Below are 27421 nucleotides of genomic sequence, written 5' to 3' on the forward strand. Positions count from 1 at the left end.
AAGATAATTCAGGTAGAAAGGGACCGAAGGAGGTCTCAGCGGGAGGTTCAACCTGCTGCTCGAAGAAGGTTCATCTGCAGGGACAAGATGAGGTTGTTCAGGACATTAGCCAGTCGACTCTTGAAACCTCCAAGAATGGAGCCTGCATAATGTCTCTGGGTAGCCTGTTCCACTGCATAACTGTTCTCATTATGAAAGAGTTTTTGCTTATATCCAGCTTGAACCTTTATTGTGTCAACTTACACCAGCTGTCTCTCATCTACCAGCCATTCACCACTGTAAAGAGTCCAGCTCCATCTTTTGGATGACCTCCCCATAAGAATGAGCAGGCCGCTCTGCAGCCATCTCTCCTCTAGGCTGAACAAGCCATGGTCCCTCTGCCTCTCCTCGCAGGGAAAGTGCTCTAGCTCTGACCATCTTGGTGGCCCCAATCTCTTTTCATTTTTTTGAAGTCTTTCTCATATTGGGGAGGCACAAAACCGGATGCAATATTCTAAAGGTGGTTTAAGGTATGCCAAGCAGAGGTGATAATCAGCTGCCTTCATCTACTGACCATGATCCTGTTAATACAGATCCAGGATGCTCTTTGCTTTCCTTGCTGCCAGGACACACTTGTCTACCATGTCAGTCCTCAGTTTGTATACCTGAATAAGCCCTCAACAAGAGGTTATTTGCTCCCAGGTGCAGACTTTTGCATTTATCCTTCCTGAACATCATGAGGTTCAAGTTGACCCATTCTTCCAGTCTGTCTTAGTCAATGACCTCCTCCAGATCCTGATAAAGATGTTAAATCAGGTCCCAGGATAGACCAGTGCATTACTGTGCTTATTACGGCCTCTAGTAGAGTACATCCCATTAATCACTACCCTCTGAGCCCAAGAATCCAACCAGCTTTTTACTCATCTAGCTGTCTACCATGCAGACCATAATGTGCTACCTTGGTTACAAGAATGTTCTGGGAGACAGTGTCAAAAGCCTTGCTAATGTCAGGGTAAACACCACCCACCGTTATCCCTTCTTCCACAAAACTATTAATTTTATCCTAGAAGACAATGAATCATAGAATTGGTAAGGTTGGGAGGGACCTCTGGAGATCATCTAGTGCAACCCTCAAATGAGTGGCCCATACAAGGATCAAACCCGTGACCACGCTGCATTATTAGCACCATGCTGTAACCAATTGAGCTAAACCTAACCCTAAAAAAGATTGATCAGGCATAATTCATCCTTGCTCAATCCATGTTGACTGTTCCCAATCACCTTCTTCTCAATGAGTTTTCATTATGTATGCCCATATGTATTGAGTTCATTTTTTCTTTATTTTTTTCTAAGTTTCAGGATATCTTTTGTTTATTTTGATTGTTTTCTCCATCTCAGTATGCACTGTGTTTTATGAGAGGCAATGCTAAGGTGAAACGTCTTACATTTGTGATTTATTTCTTGTAGTACATGTGTTATAGAATGAGAAAATAGAAAATTTAAAAATTGAGATTTTTAATTGATAGATGTCAAAAATGTATTCACAATGTACTTGATATTTTTCAGCCCTACTTCAAGTTACAATTTCACTTAGCAAAGTTGAACTCAGTGTGGGTGAATCCAAATTCTTCACATGCACAGGTATGTATTCATTTTATTTGGAGTTATGGGGGCTTGTTAAGTTACAACCTTTTTCATAATTCAAAAACGAATCGATTTAGAGGAGTATCTTAAAATGGCATGTTTTGTGTATTCATACTGACTTCCAATAATTGTAATACATAGTAGATCTTCACTGGCATGATACGTTTTAAGTCTAGAAACTGTTGATTTCAGATTCCAACAATTGGATTGAAATTTATCTGTATCAATATAGGTAATTTTTATCTATTGACATTCTTATTACTTAAAATATTTTTACTTGTCTAAACTCTGGCATTATAATTTATATTTGTAACCAGATGTTGAATAATTGTGTATGACATTGTCTATGACACTGTGAGAAGTATTTTATTTTTTAAGTAATTAACATAATTGCCCTTAAAATATCTGCTGAGACATTTATCTTAAAAAGTTATTTACTTTAACTACAATACAGATTACCTGAACAGGTTCTTAAATCTGTGAAAGGAATATTAATAGAGCAAGTCTAAAAAACAGCAGTTCCTTCAAATATTAAGCAAAAGACTGTTTATCTTTCCTTATCTTTACTTTTGATGTGAAATATTTTAATCAGTGCATACTGTCAAGTATATAGTGACAAAGGAAGAGTACTGTGGCAAAAAGTGAAAATGACAATGATTTGTGGGGAATAGGAAGGTGCCTAATATTGAATTTTATGGCTGCTGCTATAACTTACATTACTGCTATAAAGACAGTAAAATAGTGTAAGAGATTTAAACCACAAACAAAAGAAAGGAGGGTAAAACTGGCCACTGCTACTCCTGGATCAGTGTGTTTGGTCATTGCTAGCCAAGTGCAAAGACTTTACAAGCAAAATAAACACAATTTGAAAATATGTAGTTTTTGGCTAACACACACAAGCAGTGGCTAGAATTTTCTAGGCTAAGTATTAGTATCCCTCCACCCTAATAAGACTCAAAAGAGTCTGTACCAGCCAGGCAGGTATTAGGAGGAGAAGGATTTGCTTTTGCAGCTTCCTAGAAAGGATCTGTGATGTTGCTGAGTTGCCATCTTCCATCCACACCAACACCTGGCCTGACTATACTGACAGTCCAACTGAGTGATAGATTAACCTGATGGTCCAGTGACTGCTGACTAGCCTGTTTCTTTCCGTTAAGATTTTATACCTTCCCATGTTGATATTTTTCTGCTTGCATCCTCACGCTATTAATTATCCTTCCTCAACAATCATATATCTGCTTGCAAATTTCTCCTCTTTCTACAGACTTTTACACAGCTGTTTCTTGCAAGTTCCTTCAAAGCCAAGGGCATGCTGTTGGGGAGGGAAGAGGAGATTGTGACAATGAGGGGATAGGGAGGAAAAGGATTACAAAACCTTTATCTAAATATTGCATAATGTCTACCTGAACTTTAATTTTAATGTTGGTGCCTTTTTTTTTTTTTTTTTTTTTTGGTAGCCATTGGTGAGCCTGACAACATAGATTGGTACAATCCACAGGGAGAGAAGATTGTTTCTAGTCAAAGAGTGGTTGTTCAAAAAGAAGGCGTTCGATCACGTCTAACCATTTACAATGCAGATGTAGAAGATGCTGGCATATACCGATGCCAAGCCACAGATGCTAAAGGACAAACTCAGGAAGCTACTGTTGTTTTGGAAATTTATCGTAAGTAAAATTATCAACTAACAAAAGAAAGAATGTATTTTGAAAGCCACTGCTATTGGGGAAATAAAAGATATCACAATATCATGCAAGTCTCTGAATCTTATCTTCCAAATAATTGCACCTCCTGTGGTTAAGTTCACCTGTATTATGAAGAAGACTCCAATAAAATGGATAGCCATTTTGTAATACTTCATATTGCTTTTGCTTTGCATTTCAAAATATCATGTTACAAGGATGCACTGTATGTCATTCATGGGGAAGAAGATATACAAGAAAAGAGTTAGGTCAACCTAATTCTTATTACAAATACATATTCAACTAATTATAAAAGTATATAACTAAACAAAATGCAAGAAGTGCAATGCATGTCATCAAATATTAATTTTAAACTGTTAGTTTTTTTATGTTAATCTTTTCCTATTCCTGACCTTATAGTGAAATTTTGCAAAAAAAGCATTGAAGCCTAATATGATAAGCAACCAAAATGCATTTCAATTGCATTTGCAATTGCAATGCAAATAACTAACTGAGGAGTAAGTTTGAAATGTAAATACACTGTATAATGGTGAGGGATTCTATAAGAGGTATTTTTTTTCAATTTAGTTAAATAATTTTAGGGTACTGTATTCTTTAGATTAATCAAAAATACCTAAAAGCAATATGCTAAATGCAATATGCTGCAAAGTTAGAAGGCAGATCTTTGTGGGTGAAATGATGGGACATACGCCAGCCGCCTTTAAGCTGAGTTTATCTCTTAATTCATTGGAGAAGAGTCTTTAATATTCATAAGAAAATATGGTTGTGATTTGGACTAGGCATTACGGAATTGCAATGAAACAGTAAATACACAGTGAAATGATGAAGTACAGCTTCTGAAAGGTGCTGTACATATGACACAGATAACAAGGTGCATACAATTTAAAAATAAATGCAAGTGATAAAACAACCATTAGAATGATGATAGTAGTTACAAGCAATTACATGATGGCTTGAAAGCTGACAGTTCAAAGGATTTCAAGTTTTGTGGAAGTCATTTGTATGCCTAGAGCTGCCAGTCTCTGCATTAGCAAACTGTTGAGGAAAGTTGAAATCTTTTGAAGTGTTTGCTTGTGGTAATTTAATAATTCTGAGGATAGACAAACCCAAAGACCTACACAGGAAATGTGAAGATTTATGGAAACTGACATATAGAAGTTGCATATAAAATTCAGCATTTGTGATATATTGCAAGGAAAAAGCAGGATACACTGTAGGATATAGTAACTGACACCAGGCTCACTGTTATCAACCAGAGTTTTTCTGTTGGCTTAAGTAGGGTCAAATATTTCAAGCATTTATACAAGTATACAAGAGATATACATAATATCCCCTCTGTTCTCTTTGTTGTGGGAATCACATAGATTTTTTGCTCCTGCATTCGTATCAATACAAAAGGGACATGTAGAGGAGAATACAAGGTGACAATACATCTGTTCTCCAAACCATTCTCTGAAGTGGAATTGGCAATCTTTCATCTTAGACAAGATAAATCAGTTTCCATTTGGTGTTCAAGAAGTTCTTCCAGGATATTTTTTAAGGCAATTGATTTCTGCATTATATCTTGTATGAGTTCATGAATTAATACTATCATAGAATTTTTTACTAAATTCTCATAATATTGAACTTATTCAACCTATTAATACAATTTTATGATCAGGTACAAACTTGGGGTTGGAATAATAAGAAGCGTAGTCAGGCTTAAAAAAACTTCTTATTTCCTCAAAAAAGCTTCAAATCCTTATCACTTAAAAATAACTTAGTTTTTTAATATGGTTTCCCATAGGCTTTTAAGTATTCATATTTTACTCAGGTGACATTTTTCACAATCAATGAGGCTACAATTCCAGCTTCTTAACAAACTGAGGCTCTCTCAAACCTTTTTTGTATTTTTGATGGAAGTTTTTATGGAATAAAACAGTTCTTTTTTTTCAACAATAATATCATGAAGAATAAACAGAGTAAAGTAAATAGGACTATTTAGCTGAATGGTTGGTGTTCTAAAAATTAGAGATTCAAGACTGGGCTCTGAAACATTGAAAACAATAAAAATATTTATAAATAAGACATGCTCAATTTATACATAAACTAAATATATCCATAATACTGAATGATTGTAAAATCATTTCTACAGACAAGGTGGAAGTCCTGTGTATCATTTGAGTCTAGTCTGAGAAAAATACACTGTGGAAGTCATTCTATATTATGCTCAAGGAGAAGGCAAAGTAGTCGTTTTTATTGTCTTTATAAAATTTCTGTCCTAAGTAAACTGAGTGGTTTAGTGTATTTTGTTTTTTTTTTCCTTTTCAGAAAAGCTCACTTTCCGAGATATAACATCTCCACAAGAGTTCAGGCAGGGAGAAGATGCAGAGGTTGTTTGCCGTGTTACTAGTTCACCTGCTCCCATTGTCAGCTGGTTATATCGGAATGAGGAAGTCACAGCTATTGCTGACAGTTAGTATTTTGGTAACTCTTTAAGTTATACATTTTAATTAATATTAAAATGTTATTGTAAAAGAAGACTAATCACATTGTAGTGTAGGATGTAAATATGGAATTTCTGAAAGCTACATTTAATTATAACTGTATTTATATTGGTTTAAACATCACTTGGAGGTTTACATTAAAGATGAATATTTTCCCAAGATTGAAAGTTATGTGCTTGATGCAAAAATTACTGAGTGTTTTCTAGTTACTAAGATTTTCTATACCAATAGCTCTAGCTATTTCTAAAGTTATGAGCAGGAAAAATAAAAAAAACTGTGAAATCAGATTAAGTGAAATTACTTTAATTAAAAGAATGATCAAATAAAGAACTAAAAGCTGAAAAATATTTACTGTGAAATGTATTTTGAAAAATCACTGTTTGTCTATAGGCAGCTATGTGATCAGAAAGATTTTTTTTAATGTGATAATTTATTATATTTTCTGAAGAAATATTTTGTTTGGCTTTTTATATTAGGAAAGAGGAGTAATTTTAAATAAGCATTACAGTTTGTTTGTTAAATATTTGTTTATGAAACTTGGAGCATAAATAACATCATGGTTCACTTTAATATGAATTTACTCCATTTCATCCTATTTTATTTGCAGCTAATTTAAACAGTCTTTAATGTGCATTTACAAAAGATGCTGTTTCTTCCTCCATTTCAAGATCTATCTGCAGGAGTCTTTTATTTCTGCCATCTCTAGCCAGCATACTTTAATAACACTATTAAAAGACAGCTCCTTGGCCGATAAATCTTTTCTTAGGTGAATTGATTCCCACTTAGTTTTCCAGGCTTACAGAAGACAAAATCATTAAATTAATTGCCATGAGTTTGTTGAATTTTTAACTTATGTGTTTATGTTTTGCTGTTTGATATCCTTGAATTGCTGCTAGAAAACTCACTTTCTTGGAATGACGAATCTCAGAAGAGTTTTATAGTAGGATCGAAGAAATTGTTAAAATCCATTTTCGCATTGTAAAGTTTATTCCTCTACTTTGGTTTAGACTTTATCTGATCTAGTCCAGCACAAGCAACAACTTCTCAAAATCTTAAAAATTTGAAGTTTCACCTTGTTAGGGTTTTGATTAGTCTATCAGCTTAAGTAAAATTTAACCAGGTGCTGTGGTGTATATAAAATCCGTATACATTAGTTTCCTTCATATATCTTTTTTCTTTCTTCTGATTGAGAATTTCATTGAGATGTAACATGAAGGTCCAAATGTCCAAAAGTTTGATTGGAGCTGCTTCACAGGAGCTCTTCTGAAGCTACCATATGTGTAGGAATCAAAGATATTTCTGAAACATTCATAGATGAACTTTGTTGTATACATAAAGCTATGATCCTTCCCTTTTTTTTTTTTTTTTTTTTTTTTTTTTGTGAGCCTTTATTTGTGTAAGTATAAACTGTCTTTAGAGTTGCAAGTGACTGGGGATATAGATAATTAGTTTAGGCTAGATTCCCTAACAGCTACTACTAAAGTTAAGTGAAGATGAATCTCATCTTCCTCTACATGCAAATTCATCGGTCTGCATAGAATTCTGTAATTAGACATATAGGGTTTGTGTGATTTACCACATCAAAAGCTATAACCATTTTTCATTGCTCTCTCTATAAAGTCTTCTTTGCTTTTGTGGAAAACAAGACTATGTACATTTTCTGAAAATGGAATTGACATGTTGATGAGCCAGCTTATCCACCTTCTTATCAATCTTTATCTCTGTATATACTTAAACTCAAGGTTGTAGTGTGTGTACTTAAAATTCTTGGTCTTCAGAAATTAAATACTATTTTTATTTCGAATTGAATATGAATGTCATATACCTAAAACATGAGTCATCTAGTGTGGCATCCAAAATTAAGTTAAATTTGGTCCCTTATGAAAAGACATCATTCTTGAGTATACTCATCTTCATTATAAAAGTTTTGATCAAAATTCTTCCATATTTAGTACATTCTATCCCTCCTGTCATCTAGATATGGACACTAAAGAGAGATAGCCAACTTTTTGCTCTTAAAAAAATTGTTGAAATTTTGTTATTTATAATTAAACATGAATGTAGGTGAGACTTACAAGCTTTTGAAAGGTAAGAACTCTGAAAACAAAGCAAGATTTGGTAATTTTGCAAAAGTTGTATTTCAGGAATGCAGCTGACAAATTTCAAAAGTCAAACTCCCACAAATGTATTTCTTAAAGTTTTTATTATTGCCATTTTTTGTCTTGCTAATCAATATCACTGCTATAGACACAGCAAAAGAAGTGAAACAATGTATCCTTTTTTCAAAACACACATTTTGAAAAATCTGAGGTTATAAATTCAATGCATAAATCTTTTGAACTGTTTTGCTCTATAATATTTACACTGTGAAAAAGTAGAGAATAGAAACTGATTTTAATTTAAACAGCAGAATACTTCGTTTTATATTCCGACCTATAACAGAACAGACAGTAGTCAGCCAGTACTTGGGAGAAAGTGATATTTTAACTGCTGTAAAAATAGGACACCATGAACTTCATGAATGTTGGCAATGTCTATGTAGTTTTATCATGAAAGTAGAAAAAGACTATATGTGAAGTCTTAAGGATAAGAAATTTATATCACATGCCTTGTGATACAAAAAGACTGAGTTTCATAGTACATTTCTAGGTTCAAAATCTCAAATGAAGGACCAGTACCTTAACATAATTTAAAATTAAATAACATCATTTTTTTTCTCATGTGAATAAATAATGCCTATGAAAGAAAGAAGCTATTATTATCATTGTTTTTTCTTCATAACAACCTAAATTTTGAAAATTTTGTATAGAAAACTGATCACATATTGCACATTTTTGTGCATTAGAAAGCAGCTTCCATTTTAAATATTTTAGCACTTGCATCATAGGAAGACATGAAAATATCAAGTTTTAGTTTCATGGCTTTTCTGTTACATTTTTGACCATTCTTTCTGAATTTTGCAAATCTTTGACAGTTACTAGTATCTGTATTTCTGTGTTCCATTTGAACAGAAGAAAGAATTCTCCCAGAAGGCCAGTTCACAAAATCTGAAGTGAGAATTTAAAGATTTGTCCTGTGTAGGAAGCATATATCTAACTGAAAATAGCACCTCACTATTCTGAGATACCTAATACCTATCTAAGATACATAGTAATATCCAATTGAGTATGTACCTAACATCTTATCTGCTCTATTGCTAGACCATGCTAAGATCTTTTATGTACTGCAAATGAAAATGTGACTGTGGGAATGGTTGTCCGTCATCCTTTGGTAAAAGAAAAAAAAAAAAAAAAGCCAAGAGAACAATGACCTGCAAAAGTATCTTTCTGATCTTAAATTGATTAAAATACGATAGATGAGCTGAAGTATGATAATGCAAAATATAAAGTAAAATTTTCTGGGAATGTTCTAAAGAGTTCCCTGTTGTTCTTTTCAAGAGCTGAATTGTCATGACTCATAATTCCACCGTGTGGGAGTTAGGGACATTGTACTAGCTATAAAAGTGAATGGGATTGTTTTTATTGCTCAGATCTTATCCAGAATTGTAAGTGACTTGCTCGGTTTTTGTACAATGCTAGTGCTTCAAGGGATTTTAAATACTACTCATACTACAATGCATAAAGCAAGTACAAAAGATTTATGTACAGACTTGCATATTAATTTATAGGCCTGATTGGAATTAACCTCACAAGAACTAGCTGCTACTGTTAACATAAATATCTTAGGTTCTCATCAGTCTAAATGTACATATAAATTACCTGCTGTCTGTGTATATAGCCAGGGGTTTATTCTGACGGGGTTCAAATCACAAAGATATGTCAGAACTCCACTATCAGATAATAAAACAAGATTTTCAATAAATACATACATTATTTAATTATAATGTATGTATGAAATTGTATGTTATATCTTACTGGATAGAAAATATTGAGGATTGATGCATCCTTCATGTTTTCTATATGATTTGAGATATTTTAGTGTTTTATGCACCCAGTATCTGAAGGGAGGGTGTCAAGGGGATGGGGCTAAACTCTTTTCAGTTAAGTATTTTTCACCCTAGACAGTAGGACTGTAGGACTATACCACTATACTGTCAGGCGGAAAATCTTTTCAAAAGTACAGATGTAATTTTGGAAGCCAAAATATTACAGATGTGCAGTTCCCAGTAACCGATAGAATTATAAAAGGTAAATGCATATTTTCTATGCCATTTTGAGTTCTTCCTGACACTTCAAGTGGGCTGATCATGATTTCATTTTATGAGCAGTGCACTCAAAAATATTGTAGTCTCTCTTATTCTGACAGACTACATGAAACAGATTTCAGATGAACCAGGTTGACCCTGTAGGTCATATTGGATAGTTTCTGGCAATGCAGTTTTGATATTCTTCAATGCAATGTAATCTCTGAGAAAAGAAATTTTGAGAGATTTCGTGCTTGGAGGCTGCTGCTTCAAGTCAATAGTTTGCATAATTCTAATTACAATAATAGAAAAAGTGGTGCAGTGATCTGCAGAGAACCAATGTAAAAGGCTTATTAAATGTGCATGTGTAAAACTGATGGCAGAGCTGCGTGTTGTATGGAAAATGTCCCTCCATTTAACATGACTGCCTGCTGCTTTTACACTTGGTCCAGAAGAATTACTGTGGTGAGAAACAGTCTTTCCTATGGAAAGTGACTAGTCTGGCTGTTTGAGAAACCTAGTTAATAGGAGCCTTGGACTTCTTCAACTTTTACCAGAAGTTTTGATTTTTTTCCTCAAGAGGTCTTGAGTTATGTTTATTGTCAGAGTCTTAGAATGAGCAATTGTGAGACAATCCCTCTTGCTGTTCATTCTGCCTAGCATCTGAGCTCACTGAAAAGGAGAACAGGATGACTCGTCTCCTAAATTGGGCATTTGAATCTGAGTTGAGAAGAGTGATGAATTGGAAGACTGTAATGCCCAGTCAGTGTACACATCTATCAGCTATAATCTCTTTAGTACAGCACACAGTTTTTATTACGATATCCCATGTCTCATGAGACAGAGAACTTCATGTGTGTGGTCTCTTGGTCAGTCCTTGTGTTGCCCTACTGCTCTAAATCTTCTGAGCACTCCATAGTGCATGAGTCCATCAAGATCTAACCTCTACCTGCCGAAGTTCTGGTGAGGCTGTTGACCCAGTCTGTCTACTCATGGTTGCTTCCTGCTGACAATAACACCATTGTGCATTTAGTGGCATTTTTACAGGGATGTAAACTATTCCTTCACAAGCTTTCCAAATGATAAAAAATGGAAAGCAATGATTTCTCAAGAAAGTCACATATTCATTTCACATTCAGCTTTTTTTTTTGTTTCCTTATAATGCCATCTGTATTAATATTTTTGTCCCTATGATAGACAGTATTAGCAGTGGAAAAAAATCCCAACATTATTCTTATGTTATACCTGGTTTACTCATAAGAATATCACCTACTGTATGCATTCCCTCACAGGGTAGAGCAAAAAAGTCCCTAAAAAAAGATTTTTCTATGGTGAAATTTGAAAAGATATCCAGCCAGCACCAATAGAGCTTTTTGCTTTTTTTTCTTGCTATTAAATGAACCTTCAGATAACCTTCCTGTTTTCCACACTTAAAGAATAAAAAACTCCCTCACCTCACACATTAAGAATTTATTTTAAAAGATAAAAAGTTCGCTAAAATGAAAACATTTTCAAGCACAGCTATCTGAGAATTGTGTAGGGACAGGAAAGAAAAAGATGATATGATTTGTATGTGGTAATGTGTGAAATGGCATTAATGTTCAAGCATGACTTTAATAAACTGGACATAATCAGTGTAAATGTGTTGAGGCCACCGATGTCCTGTAAACCTTAATCAGATGAAGCATAATTACATTTTCCCACTTCATTTTCTGGTAGAATTTTGACTACGAAACAGAACTCATGCGGCATAAGAAACTATTTTATTTGTAGATATTTATGTGCACATGTTCCATAAATAGACTTTTAGCTGTATAATTACATAAAAACTTTTCTACCAAGTGTTTTTTATCACTGTTTTACAATATAAGTGTTGTGTGGGAAATCCAGCTATTCTATAGTTCCAGCAGAGTGAAAAATAAAAGAAAACATAGTAAAAAAATGGCACTGGGTTGCTAGTTAAAACTGAAAGCTAGTAATTCATATCATTATCCAATACTGAAAGCATGAGACTAGTTTAAATAGAAAAAGAGAGCTGAGCAGCCAGTACGCGGGTTATCCAAGGACAACATACAGTGATCTGCAGTAATTAATGCTCCTCAAAGAGTGCATTAATATTGACTAGTTCAGACAGATGAGACAAAAAGTAAATTCATATTTAGTTTACTATTGCAGATTATAAATGTGCTGCTGCATATCCAGTAAATCCAGGATTTACGCACTTGTTCAGAATCTATTTATGCAATGCACTCAAGCTACTGAAAAAGTCTATTGAATTTAAGGGTATGATAGATTTTCTGCAGAAGGTGAGGTGGTTTGTTAGACTGGTGTCTTTATACAAGTATCTATGAAATGTTAAGACTACAGTGAGATACATATTAAGAATAATAATGCATGAATAAGAGGAGGAAAAATATATGACTAATGCAGGAGGGAAAGAGAGCAAGCAAGGTGAGAAATGATTGGCATGGTGCCGTAAAATGAGTATGAAAACAGTTGATTGTTCAAGATAGAGAGCAAAGAAGCATTTTCTTCCCTTATTAAACTGCTTGATTTGTTTTTTTTCTGCATCTTTTATCTTTTTGTTGTTGTATATAGATGTTCATGAATATTACACCTATTTTATAATAATTTATGAATAGCACTTTGACAAGTCATTAAATCAAGTAGGAAATCATGAATAGAAAATTCTGATTGAATAATAGGAAATGACAGTGTAATTTGGTGTGGAAAAAGCAAATTTGTCAGATTACATTTTACTTCTAAATAGCCAAATGTTTTGTCAATGGTCATTTTCATTGTATAGAGAAAGTGCATAAATGTTACTAATGTAAGTTAGTATTCGCAACGTTGTCTTGATTTACTAATCCTTTACTTGCCTTTCTAGATCGATTTGCAGTATTAGCAAATAATAATCTCCAAATTCTTAACATCAATAAAAGCGATGAAGGAGTATACAGATGTGAAGGAAGAGTGGAAGCCAGAGGAGAAATTGACTTTCGGGACATAACTGTTATTGTGAATGGTAAGGGGTAAAGGTTGTTAAATTGACTTTTTACTTACTTGATTATCATAGACTTGTTTTAAAATGTATCAACTTCAAAAAATTTGTGATTAAACTGATGATTGTAGTTCTAATGACTGTTTTAGTATCATTTTCTTATTAAGGTAATTGGTTAATATTTTTTAAAAACCCATTTTATTGTGTAAGTAGAACTCATTGCTTCATAATTAGTGTATGTAAATATATAAAAGATTGGGTTTTTAATCATTCACAGAGCACTGGCAATCACTGCAAGAGTTGAGTTTCAGATTATAATGTACAATAATTCACTGTTTTTCAGTGTTTTGTCTTTTGCTATTATAAAACACTTCATTTTTCGTAATTACTCAGCTTCTCTGTATGGAATCTATTTAGCTAATTTCTCGTGTTTTAGACCATCCTAAAAGCCACAGATACATTTTATTAAGATTGGCAGTATTATTTATAATATTTTAACCCTACTATTTTTATAAATAGTAAACTATATAACAAGTTACTTTAAAAGTGTCATTTTACTTTTTATCAGTTATTAGAAACTTCTAACAAGGAGTGTGAATGCATACAGACAAAATGTAGCATTTAGTTTAACCAATAACTTAAAGTTAGGGTTGACCCAATGAAAAGTAAATCTCTTAATATATTGTCCAGAAAGGACATAGTTCATACAGGGCATTTTTTTATATGCACAATCCATTTAGTGTCAAAGTTTCAATGAAACCATTTCCAACACAACTATTAGGATCTGAGTTTTAAATGTTTTGTCCTTGACTTGTCCTTTTCTGCAAAACCTCACTTACAGAATTCCTTCTGTAAGTTGAATTCTCAGTTAATTGTTGGAGAAGAGGCAACTTGAGAAGAAATGTAGGGGCTAATTGATCAGGAGAGTGGCTGGATAGTCTACAAATGATTCTCCTCAGCAAAGAGTATATGAATGTGCTTCTTTCTAAATGCCTCCTTTGTTATATAGCAAGAGTTGATATTATGAAAGCAAGATGGCTAGATTTTTGCAAATGTGATTTGTTCAAATGTTTATTCATATTTTACTGTAAAATAAAAGCTATCATAGAACTAGGTGAAATCCCAGATTCCATTTTGCAGAAATATTGAAGAAGATTAAAAAGCAAGCAAACCAACAACTCCCCCCCTCCCACCCTGAAAGTATTAGCTATCCTTTTACCCGTTGCCCAGTGGGCGAAGTATTCTTTATGATGTAGGTGACCCAAAAATCCTATGATTCAGGGCAAAGGTTTGAACCAAGACCTCCTTTTTTTTTTTTTTTTTTTTTTTTCCCCCCCGAATAAGTGCTTTATTTACTAGGGTTTGTCCACCTCTCTATCCAACTGAAAAAAGGGAAAGATAAAGAGAGTGGAAAAATACTGTGGCAGGTTGAGAGCACCCCAGCCTTATAGCATGCTGATGAAGACAGATCTCCCAGAAGTAGATGATATAGAATCAAATCCTCTCAAAAAGAGAAGAAAGTGAAACCTAAGATTCCTATATCCAGGAAGAAGAGGTGAGTTTGTTAAGTATTTATTCAGGTAAAAATGGAATTAGTATTGCAGTCACTGTGGATGTAGACCTTTGCTTTCTTGACTTACTGGTCTTTTTGGCTTAGTGGCCGAGGCAAAAAGGATGAAGAAATAGTAAATGAATGAAGAGGCCACAACTTTGGGCATTTTTGTTTTGGCCAAAATTTTTAGGTAATCATTATTTGATAACTTAATCTAAGCTCATGAATGGTGTTTGCTCTCCATAGTGGTTCTTCTCAGCAAATTAATGTTTCACAGGTAAAAATAATAGTATAATACTAAACATTCATAATTCTATGTAATTGAGATTTTCCTGAAGAAAAATATTTTAAAATATCTGGTGGCATGATAGTTAAGACTAAATATAACCTTTGGGGGTTTTATTAGTGGACTCATAGAATATTTTGGCTTAATAGGTTTTGGGCATACCTGACATTACTTTGCAGGTACTGGAAACTGCTCAGATGTAAAGTGGTAAAGTAGTTTTGAAACAAAATCTAAATGTGATGAAGTACTAACTACATAATGGCAATCTATGCTAAGAAAAAAATTATATTGGCTTGGGCTTTAAGGTTTTATGGAAGTTTTAATTTAGCTAGGCTGTAGGTTTTCTGGAGTACATCTGAACTGAGCAGGAAGCTTGTATAGCTTTAAAAAATACTTTCCTGTACTTTATACTGTACGCTGAAGCCCTTTGGACTTTGGAATAGTTCTTTTTTGATTATTTTTGGTACCTTGCAACCACCAAAGTAAAAAGGTTTAAAGTCACTCTCCAAATGATATAAGGAACATATTTCAAAAGTTCATTCTTATTTGCCTCAAGTCAGATGGCTTAATTTTGGTACTTCAGTAAGTAGCAGAAATGTTCACAGTTGATTCAACAGCATGTGCAGGTGATGTAAAATAAGTGGAAATAAACTGTACATTTTTGCCTCAGATGCCTGGATGGAATGTTAATATTTATCTTAGCAATAATGGCTTCCTTGCAAGCTAAAATAGGTGACTCTAACAAAAGTATCTCATTTGATGAAGTAGTAAATAGAATTAATTTTTAATTCTTTACATTAAAAACGGAAATTTCTTGTTCTGAAACCAAGATATAAAGGAAAAAAAATCTAGAATTTAGAGGTAAATAGTGGGTCTTGTACATACAGAGATACATTTCATTTTGAGGAGAAAGAATTAAAAGTCAGTAATGTGTGTCCTGAAAACATCTCTTCCCTTCTTTACTTCTATCCTCTGTATATGGATGCTATACTAATTTTCATAATACTGGCTAATTCACACCTAGGAAAGACATAAATGGCAGGAAAAAAAGAGATTTCTGTCAGACTATAGTAGAATATATTCTTTGTTGTACCAGTCTCCAAACTAGCTGATCACAGTAGCAGTTATGACTCAAGTCACTTGTTATAGTTTTAAGAAATAAAAGCTGTAGAACAAACAATTTGGGAAGCAATATTCAGTGTTCTAGTTAGTTTTGAAAGATCAAGAGTCTGTGCTGCATGATGAGGCCTGGAAATGCAACACAAATATTCTCTTTCCTAAGTTACGAAAGAGAAGAAAACTGAGTACATTTACAGAGTAACTGTTAAAATCTGTGTGCCTAGATTAATGATCCACAAATTTGGAGATTTATCACCCTGGGGGACATAGTCTTTCCAATTCCAGCCAGTGGTCCATGCAACTTCAGATAGGAAAGAAGTGATCTGTGAAACAGACTTAACATTTCGCCACACTATAAGAAAGTGTGAATGTAACTTAAAATAAGTAAACATATATCTTTAAAAATCTCTGTAGTTTTAATTGGCTGTTCATTATATTGTCTATATTTTTGTGTAATGCATTACAGATATATGAATAAAATATATATTAAACAGAAAATAAACAAAAATCTTGGATGAAAGTTTGATATACAAAACATAATTTCCAATGTATAAAACTGAGGGGAGTTGTAATGGGTAAAAAAATTGAAATACTAGGTGAACTGGAATATCTCTTAGATATCTCATGTCCAGGTTATCTTTACCTACTGCAACACTGAACTTTTTATGGCATTTCTTCTCCACTAGGATGTACAGTGAGGTCTAAGCAGAGGTTTTCGCAAACTATAATGTAAAATAAGACAAAAAAGTCCCAAGTTCTCTTGAAAATAAAAGCTACTTTTACGGAGTGTATTAGATTTGTTTCTTCAGATTTTGTTCTATGTCTGGGAGTTTTTGTACGTTGAGTAGACATCCTGATCTTACTGAAATAAAAAGAAGGAATTGCTTTAGCATAAATGTGACTGAATTTTACCACTTTATTTGAAGTTAGAAATGCAAGAAATTTACCAGTCATATCGAGGCTGCTCATATCTAGACTTATTTAGCTTTTCCTCTTTGGGGTTCACTCCTTAGTTCCTATGTACATGCAAGGCCAAAGCAAAAGATAAACAGATGACTTCCCAGGAAGAACTATTGGAGTTTTGAAAAGAAAATCAGAATTTCATATAAGATCAAAGAATTGCTAGTACAGGGCTAAGTTTTGTGGGACTTCTGGTCTTCTCTTCCCCTTCTCACTTTCCCTGACACTCCTTCTTTCTCCTCCACATATCTTCTTCCTTACAGTCTGCTGAGATTGTTTGCATATTTACTTGACACTTAATGGAAACAGGTTCAGGACAGCTATCTTAAAATTATCAAATCAATGGAAATATTAAGTACCATCTTGTGATTTGTTTTGTCTTAAATACTGGTACTTTCTTCTGCTGGGGAAGGGTTATCTGCAGACTGTTAACAATTTTTCTAACAACTTCAACCCATCAAAAATAGATAAAATATATGATTCTCAGAGCACAATTAGAATTTTTGAAATGTGATTTCAGACAGTTTTATGCTAGTGATACTTCTGTACTTGTTCAGAAGCGCTGTCTGACCTCAGTGCATAGTTGAATGTCAGTTATATCACTGAATAAAAAAAAGACTTGAGATACATTTTCATTTGAGATAGTTAAATTAAACAAACACATAACTCCACTCTTTTGTACATGCTAGGTACAACTTTGATCACTTTAAATTTTTCTGTCATAAAATTTAAGGAGTGCAGATAAGATTTTATTTGTATTTATTCTAGTTCAAAAGGTATCACAAATGTCTTAATAACATAAAAAATATATGTTGTGTAAGAAAAATAGAGGAAGACTAATAACAGTGATTCATATAGTAAGTTGATCACTGACTATAATTGTTCCAAAATTAGCAAAAGACCCTTTAAAAGGGATGCTTTACTTTTTTCTAGAATGCGTAAAAATATATAAAATCTCATTTTTTTCCATTAACAGAACATAATGTTTTATTTTTCAGTTCCCCCAGCAATTACTCTCCTACAGAAATCCTTTAATGCCACTGCAGATCGAGGAGAGGCAATAACTTTATTCTGTAGAGCCATTGGGTCACCTCCACCTGAAATCAGTTGGTATAGGTAAGTTCAAATGAGATCTTCATATAAGAACATTGTTTTAGTATATCAGGATTTTCTGTTACGGTTCCATTAAGTAAGCTGTGCAGTCTTCATTTCTTTAATACATTTCAAGTGTTTGCTGTCTGTTCCTGCTGTTAACTTCCAAAACTTGTTTCAGCATTAATAAATGAATGAACTTGCACCAGTTCAATTGCTCTCTAGTTATGAGCAAGTGAGATAAATTCAAAATGTAACTAAAATATCTTATTAAGGTGATTTCTTCATATCTGAGGAAAAAAAGTGAAGCAATGAGTGCATATCTCAAAACTCAAAATCTAGTAACAATTTTTGCACATGAATGCTTCAGGCAAAAAAATGTATGCAGTTATGCCATAAATAAATGTCCAGCACAGATCAATAGTACTGTTAACAAAAATAACATTTTGCCCATCTGTAAAAATAGTACCCTTTTAAAAATGACTCTAAATATAACTCTCCATTTCAAGGAGAGAGTCAAAAGCAGATACGGCTTTGGACACTATTAGCATGTGTGAATGTTTCATTAAACAAGTTGCAAGCACATTTACCCAATTTTTTAAGATAATGTGTTTTGAAATATGGAACTACTTTTAAAGTTCATGTATGCTTTTTCATGATGATAATAAAATGAATATACTGAAGCCATGTCATTTTGAAACATTTGACCTACAACAGCTCTAAAAATTTAAATATCCATATTTTTTGTGTTCTTTTAATTGTAATAACAATATAAATCAGTTTTGGGATATCTCAGATGCAGTATCTCAGATATGGATACACATTTCTATTTTAGACATGAATAATTTGCATCCACTTATAATATTTCAGGAGAATCAAAAGGTCACTGCTTTTTCAGGTGCAAAATGGACTTAGAAGGCATTCCCGTAAGTTCTTAATCTCCTTTGGCATCTTTAAACATTGTTAGATTCATTTAAATGTTAGCTTTCTTTGACTGACACCTTTCTTTTTAACATGCCAAAAGCCAAATGTTGGCTTAAAATTTTCTCTTATGTAAAATGATTTGAGTGGCAGGAAATTTAAATCAGGAGAACACAAAGTTAATTCCATTATATGGCTTAGAATTGAAAATTTGGTAAAGAGGAGGAAAAAGAAAAATAAAATCTGCAGAGATGAAATTAAAGAACTGATACTGATTTCAGAAACTACTGTTGAGTATTCTGATTATATAATGTGTTTGAGGTCACTGTTTACAAAGTACTTTATCTGACCAAAACTCTTAATAATTGTCCAAAATTCTACATGGCCACTGTAAGACAACCCAATACTGATATTTTACATTGTTAGGAAAAAAAGCATACAAAAACTGCCACAGTTCATGGATATCTCTGTTTACAATTGTAGTTTTTCAGCATTTTATTAATATGACAGTCTGTACATAGACTAAATGACACTCACGTGACACTCATGTCTCTGCTGATCAGCAACTATGGCAGTAGATTTTCCTTTGATTTGCCAGGCACTGAGACAACTGACTTTTTTAAACTCTTCGTTAAGTATCTTTTGTGAAGATCTTACAAAAGCTTCATGAGTTAGGGTACTGGGTACTGGTTTTTAAATGAGTACATTTCTGTTTTGTTTCCAGTTCAGGCACTGATATCTCTGTGTCAAGATATTATTGATATACAGAGAATGTAAGATGGGAGGAGCCCAACTATTCCCCCTGAGGTGAAGCAAACTTGATTCTAAATGGTATTCCAGTGCTAATATCATCAAATTTCTTAAATATCTGTCCTTAGCAGTTCAAGTCCCTTTTCATTCACGATTTAGTAGCCAGTTAATAGAACATAGAATTTCTTTCTACCTACTCCTAGCCCTTGGGCTTGCCTCAGAGATATCTCAAGATAAAGACTTTAGTTTGCCTGAAAGTTTCAAATTCTTTTTTCTTGTGAAGATAGAATGAGCATAAGAAAACTAGATCAATATAATCCTTCCTGATTTTGAGAAAAATATGGAAAACATTACCAGTAATAGCAATTTCTGTCAAAGCTGCTTTATTAGATATTAATATGTCAGCCATTGAAAACTTAATTGAATCTTTTTCTCAAAATTAATGGCCAAGGTGTCATATTCCCAATTTTGTCTTGTTTAGTGTAATTTCCGATGTTGGATGTAAGTTGATAATTGACCTCAGCTTTATTAATTTTTTTTTCATGTGGAATTAAATCTTGCATTTTATTACTTACAGTGTTGATTTTTGGAAGAATTGCAATATTTGTTTGGAGCAAATTTTGAGAATAACGAAGTCAAATTTTGTTCTTGACTGTCTTATTTGTGTGAATTCAGCCATTTTACTTACATTGTCTTACGTTGTCTATTGGTGAAATGAGTGTGTGTGACAAAGTTACTCAATGAAAATGTGTTCTGAATATATAGCTATTTTAAGATAAAAAGTATAGAGCGATGCAAACTATCATAGTATCATTTTTCATAATGTGTTGAGTATCTTGGCGAGGCAGAAAAATCCCTTGATATGAAGGGTGGGAATGAGGTTCTACTCCAGTTCTGTTGGAGAATTCTCATTATTATTACATGTAAAGCACATCCTTTCTATTTGAGATGGTTCATCAAGATTAAGGGACTGTTTTATATGCAATTCAGTGTTATTGTGTGTTTGTTACTTTTAAAAATATACTATAACACCTAGAAATCTCTCATTGACTCTGATGAAGTTTCTTCAGCAAGACCTGCATAATTTGGATCTATCATTGTTTAGTCTTACCTACCTAATTAACTGATATTTTAGTCAATTAAAAATGGTAGACCTTTATGGTAGACCTTTAACTATCTATTTTGATCCTTTTTGTTTCCAAGTGTCAACAAAGTTTAAGATCTTCTCAATGCAGAATGGAGGAAATAGAGCTAATGTGTCAATGTTTCTCTAAAAATATTTTAGTTCACTTACAAGTTAGTCAGTTTGAAATACCTAGCAAGGAAGAAGGGTCAGTCAGGTTTAGTACTATTGTATTTAACATGCAAATGTACTTCGTGAATATTTCACAGATTGCAAAAATCTAATGCTGCACCACTTAACTGATATCTCTTTAAGCTGATATCATTACTCTAGTATCAAACTTGTAACCTTCAGAGGAGGAATACGCTAATAGAATTAAATTTGACAAGATGAAGATTCAAATTTACAGGTCATGAGCTGGTAATCCCTACTCATGTAAAAAGTCCTACTGAAACCAACATGATCGTTTGCATATGGGGAGATAATTTACACTGGTAAAGTTTAGCTGGATCAATCCCCTTATCTTTACTGACAGGACTTAGAATTATCTGACAAAAGAAATAATCCTCTTTTAGTGTGTTATTCATGTTTTATATTTATAACATCAGCATCAGAGAAAAGCTTGTAATCTCATTTCTGCTTAGAAATCATCATAGATATAGATGATGAATAGGATGACAGGCATTTGGAAACTATTTTTGACCTTGGATATAGACTTCTGTCTCCTACAGAAATCACTGAAATTTTTGTGAAAAAACTTGTATGAAAAATCAGACCATTTCTGTTCTGCTATACAAATTCTGTGATTTGCTTTGAAAAAGAAAAGAATAAATATCAACATAATGAGTTGAACTGGGTGGATAAGAGGAGCTATCTCCAAAAATGTTACTAAAATGTAAGCTATATGGATGCCACAGGAATGCTATTGACTGATATTTATGTAGCCAAGAGCAAAACAATATTCTTATTTATAGGGAAAATACTATTTTAGAAAATACTGTAATATATATAATTATCAGCATTACATTAGCAGAGGAAAGTGAAAATCGTTGATGCCCAGTTCTTCAAAAAAACTAGATGCCATGAAACTAGGCATATGTATATTGGTTTCATTTCACAAATTATTTGTTTTCTAGACTTGGCACTATAAGTAAGATTATCAACATTTATGAAAAGCAGGCAATTTTTATGTTGGTGCTTATGATATTAGAACTGTTGATGGTTCAACAGAAATAAGATCAAAAGAAGCCTAAAGCAAACATGGCAAAATGAGAAGGAAAAAAACAAAACTAAACTAAAAAAAAAAAAAAAAAAAAAAAACTTTTTAGAAGCAGCTGTGATAATTGTGTGTGTGCCAAGGTGCTAAAATGGACTGGTCAAGCCTTGATCAGCCATCAGAATTCTTCCCAGGTTTATTATTTCTATACCATCTGCTCAGAGCTCACTGTAATGTCTGGAGACATGTCTGCTTATTAAGTTGTGGTTAGCCAACAGCAACAGAGAAGAAATAATTTGTAAGAGTTCTTTATGTGTCAACAGACTCTACGTGTGAGTAATACGAAATAGTTTTTGTAAGCTGTTACATTGTTACTGATGTGACTTCAACAGCACGCTTTGTACTTAAAAGTGTTTCTCTCATGAAAGTATATATGTTTGTCTTACTGGTTTCTCTCTATCCTTCCTTGAGTGCAAGCAATATATTGTTGAGTTCTAGTCACAAGTATACGTTTCTACCATAAAGTCAATATTGAAAATTTAAGAACGAAGATATAATAATATTTTTAATAGATACAGATTTTAGAACTTGACAGTAAAATTGTGAGGCGGGGGTTCTGAAGATCAAAATGTAGTCCAGAATGATTTGGTTATGTTTAGCATAACATTCTTGCAAATAAAAGCTGTCATTCAGCGGAACAGTTTTCTTCATGCTGAAATCAACTCCCTTGTGTACATACTGCCAATTTGTGTCAAAGTAGTTAATGCATTTTTGAGGACTGCATAATAGCACTATCTTCCAACAAAGATTTCTTTAAACTAATTGACACTTCCATAGCACACTCTTTCAGCCTATGCAAGATACTGGTTGATTTATACATCCTTTTTATCTTTTTAGGAATGGTAAACTTATTGAAGAAAATGAAAAATATGTGTTGAGAGGAAGCAATACAGAACTAACAATAAGAGATATTAAAAATATTGATGCTGGTCCATACGTCTGTAGCGCTAAAAACAAAGCAGGAAATGATAAAAAACAGACATTCCTTCAAGTTTTTGGTAAGTATTACATAGTATTGCATCCTTCCTTTTTATATGCAAACAGGAGACAAGTGAAGTTATAATTCATGATTTTCAGTGGAACAGTATTCCTTGTAAGGTTGCAACTGATGCAACAAACCACTCTCTGTGTAATTTTACTACTTAAGCTTTCCTTACTGTTGGCTACTCTGACCTTTATATCTGAATTTTCTTTTGAAAAGGCTGTCTTCAACATCTGCTACTGTGCTATTCAGATACCATACCATAAAGTATTAAATTGTTAATTCACTCTGATTTTTCTCTAAAAGTTGACTGAAAGAAAAGCAAAGAGAAAAAGAGGTGAAACTACTGAAAGGAAAAAACAGGTTATTTGGACTTCTAAACTGTTTTTTAGAAATAACACAATGCAGAGGTGTTTTGGTTTTTGTTTGTTTCTTAATTTTTATTTTTTAAGTGCATAATTGCAAATATAATCACAAAATATTGGCTGATCTCAAGAAATTACAGTTTCAAAGGAAAAAAAAAACATACTCTGAAGATGCTGTTTCTCTTTCCAAACCCTACATCCCTATCTGTGTTCATGATTCTCTGTTTTACATAGAACATTGATGATTTCTGTGAAGTTTTGTGTAGTTAGAGCATAATTAAAATGAGTAGGCCTCTGTGAGAGTGGAGAAATCCTCCCATAGAATCTCTCTACACGCTCAAGTCCACAAAGCTTACTTGAGATTCAATTTCCCATAGTCCCAATGACATGCCCTAGCTGCTGAAATAGAGATGGTCTTTCCCTTCTTAAATAAATCCATTATTTATAATAATATTATTTATTTATTTATCATAATATAGAAGTACTCTAACAACAGTGATAGTAATATTATAAGTAAAAGAAACAATACTTTTTTGTAGATTTTTCATAAGTAAGCTGTGGACTTGAGCTTGGGAAGTTGAATCTCAAGTCGCAATTAAATCTACTGGTAATTTATGAAAAGTGAAATAGTTCCAACGAGAGAGGTGATAACTCCACTAGAAGACCCAACAGCGTGGTGGGTAATGTTGTCATTTGGGATGTGGGAGAGTGAGGTTGAAGGCTTCATCTAAATAAGGTGAACAGATTAGCTGTGTCTGTGACTTCTGTCTTTCTTATTTGGAAAGTCTTCATAGCCCTTCCATATACTGTGCTGTCTCCAGTCCCCCACACCCCAAAGGGGTTGCCTAACCACTGGGACACTTTGCTATTCTGTAATGACTGAGAGTCCTCTCTTTCTCACTTTTCAAAGGGGAAAAAATGAAATACAACTTTAAATCTCATATTAGCCTCAAGGTATAGAAAATCTTGAAGGCTTTTGTGAAGAACAAAAACGTTTTACTCAATTGTATTTCTAAAATTAAATATATTTATATGGAAGGAATAGAAAATATCTACTGGTTTTGATATGAGTTTAAGTATGTTTCAGGCAGGAATAATTTTGTATGCAATCCAGGGGATTTTAATTATGGCTCAAATTTGCTTAGTTTTTGCCTATAGCAAGGTAATATTTTAATGCAAGTAAATGTAAGGAATGTGGAAGGAGAATGACACTAGAAATGAGTGAGTATTCCCTTTGTATGTTCTTCCAACATCTGGTAGTTTGAGGACTACCCAGAGAACTAAATCTAAATGCTTTAACAGATACCATGAGTTTGTTTAATCCTCTTTGAACCAACACAGTCTTTTTGTTTCCACAGTCTCCTGAACTCCTAAAGTTGCTAAATTGGTTTGAAATATCTTCTTTATATCAAACATGTTTTTTTCTTTTGTTTTGTTTTGTTTTGTTTTTTTAATATGCCACTAATTCTTTTCTTTACTAAGCTGAAAGCTTCCAATCTGTTTAGTTTCTACCACTATGGAAACTACTCTGAATCTCTGATCTATGTGTTTCTATACCTTCCCAGTTGTAATACATTGTTTGTGAAACGGCAAGGAGAGAACAGCATGCAGGATATTCAGCAGCACAGTGGTGCTTCTGCTCTGATCTCGGTGCCTTTTCTTATACTCTGTTTGGTTATTTTGCCCATCCCTGAGTATTGAACTGGTGTTTCTAGAGGATCATCTGCAGTGTCTTCTAGGTCTCTTTCTTGAGTGGTAATAGCAAATTTGGAGGATATCATTGAGTATGTATATTTAGAGTTATTTTTTTCCATTTTACTATTGGATATAATTCAATTAGATTATAATAATCCATGTACTGTTAGTTTGACCTCAGGGAATTCTATCAAAAGATAAGCCTCTTACCTTTTTTGTAATCTCTAAAGCTCAGTGTGATTTCCTTTGCAAAGTTCATCTCTTACTTTCACTCTGAAAATGTGGACCCAATTTTTTTTATTTTCTCCTACTTCACTTCTCTTGTCTCTTCTACACAGGTTGAATTCCCAATCATATATATAGTTAGCAGCATATTCTATTCCTCTTCCTCCTAAATGCATTCAGAGAATTGCAATATGAAAATGGCAAGGCAGATGGCTAATTATTATAGCTAAATAGTACACAAAAGCCAGTGTGTGTTAAAGTGATCTACTAATATATATTATTCTGTTCTTTTCCACTCCCTTAGCTTGTTTGTCTCACCTACCTGTTAACTTTTAATTTCAGTTTAAAATACAAATTCCTTGGGGCAATGACTACTGTTTGTAGTAGCTGTTTGTAGCCCCAACGGGATTCTGGCAACGTTGAAACCTGTAATGACAGTATTTTAATCATAAAGCAATTATAATAACATTATAATATTCAGCTTTGATTTTTTTTTTAGTACTCTTCTCTTTTTGAAGGGACATGCCCATCTTAGTGCCATCAGACATCTGCATCTGTTTAGTTTCAGTATGTGACCTGGATTTTTGTTTTATTCCACAGTTGTCCATTATCAGTGTTTAAAAAGACATTTTGTCCTCATATCTTGAGTGACAAAAGATCTGTTTTCCTTGTAGAGGATTTCTTACTGTTCATGAGAGTCTCTCTCTGTCATCTTGTTATCTCTATACAGTTCTTTCTATATTCTTATCCAATACTACCTAAAAGATCTCATCCATATTAATGCCTAGGATTTGTGCTAAGGTTTTTGATAAAAATTCATTTGTGCTTAGTCCTTTTCAACTACTTGAAAACATGGGTGTTCTTTCTTAAATTCTTTCAAAATAATATTTGTCTCTGCTTTGTAGCTAACCTTTTATAACTCTTTCATCCATAAATTTAACATAGAATAGATACTCACCACTTGATCTTAGTGTGTATGAAGTCTTGATTATGCCAAGAAAAGTGTTTCAGGAATTTGTTTCTTAGATATGTTGATTTCTTGTTGAGCTCTATCTTGTTTACTGAATTCAAAAGAGTACCAATAATTTTCAGAAGAACAGGTTCACTGTTTAGCTGTTTGAGTCAAATATTGCCACGCAGGAAGACAGTGTAAGAGTCTGTTTCCTCATGTTCCATGTTAATCAAGAGATTCTTCTAGGAAGTGCTATAGGGATATACTAATACCCTTACCTGTGAGTCTGTGTTTGTGTTCACGACTAGCTAGTGTAAGGGCTATTCTTTTCAGGAGATACAATCATCAGGACCATCTCAAGCTTTATGGTTGTTTTGCTCTCAAGTCTGATGAACCTGTTTGGTCAAAGATATGGGTAGAACTCTGTGAATTCACTAAATTGTGTACCTGCCTAAAGAAATTGGTTGAAAATAACCAATAACGAATTTAGAGCCTAAGGTTGCTGCACACGTTCTTCCTAAGCTTTGGGAGAATCCTGTAAAGTACACAGTGATGAGTTTAGACTCGCTGTTAAAAAAAGTATTCCTCTTCTCTGAGACAAATATGGAAGAGACCAAGGAAGGAATCTGAAAGAAGCTTAATTAATATTATTACGTATGAAACAACATCTTTGTTGAGAAAGTGTTGAGAACTTAATACCAACCTTTCCCACTCAAAGAACAAACCTTTCCAATCTATATATGTTAGCATCATTCTGTTAACATTTCAAAAATGCATCTCTAGTAATGAGCAGTTCATTTTGCCTTCTGAAGAAAATCTTTTCATGAAGCTCAAGTATACCTCCTTTCCACCACAAACCTTCTTTCATTTCGGTCAGGTAGTACAATTTGTAAGTACATTATATTACAAAGATGTCAATATTTTTGACTAAAGAAACCAGCAAAGACCTGGAGGCTTCCAGGATAGATGTGCCAAAACCCAATATTTCTGTTTGTTTTGTGTTTGTTAAAAAGTACTACAAGCAAATATCCATTCAGTTTGAGAATGACCTTGTCAATTTAGAGAGAACATTTACAGGACTTTACAGAACTTTAAAAAGCCAGTATTTCTGTCAGTATATATCTTGGTGT

General features: G+C 33.3%; 1 protein-coding gene across 1 annotated transcript in view; it reads left to right on the forward strand.

Annotated features, from left to right (window-relative positions):
- NCAM2 (neural cell adhesion molecule 2) overlaps window positions 1–27421 on the forward strand; it is a 256638-nt gene that overhangs the window by 115595 nt on the left and 113622 nt on the right. Inside the window, exons 3-8 of the mRNA XM_062575312.1 lie at window positions 1546–1620; window positions 3081–3287; window positions 5634–5777; window positions 12880–13017; window positions 17909–18026; window positions 22910–23070. Coding sequence (XP_062431296.1) covers window positions 1546–1620; window positions 3081–3287; window positions 5634–5777; window positions 12880–13017; window positions 17909–18026; window positions 22910–23070 — 843 coding nt within the window. The remainder of the gene's footprint in view (window positions 1–1545; window positions 1621–3080; window positions 3288–5633; window positions 5778–12879; window positions 13018–17908; window positions 18027–22909; window positions 23071–27421) is intronic.

This window comes from Rhea pennata, chromosome 1 (genome assembly GCF_028389875.1).
Source record: "Rhea pennata isolate bPtePen1 chromosome 1, bPtePen1.pri, whole genome shotgun sequence".
Lineage (NCBI taxonomy): Eukaryota > Metazoa > Chordata > Aves > Rheiformes > Rheidae > Rhea > Rhea pennata.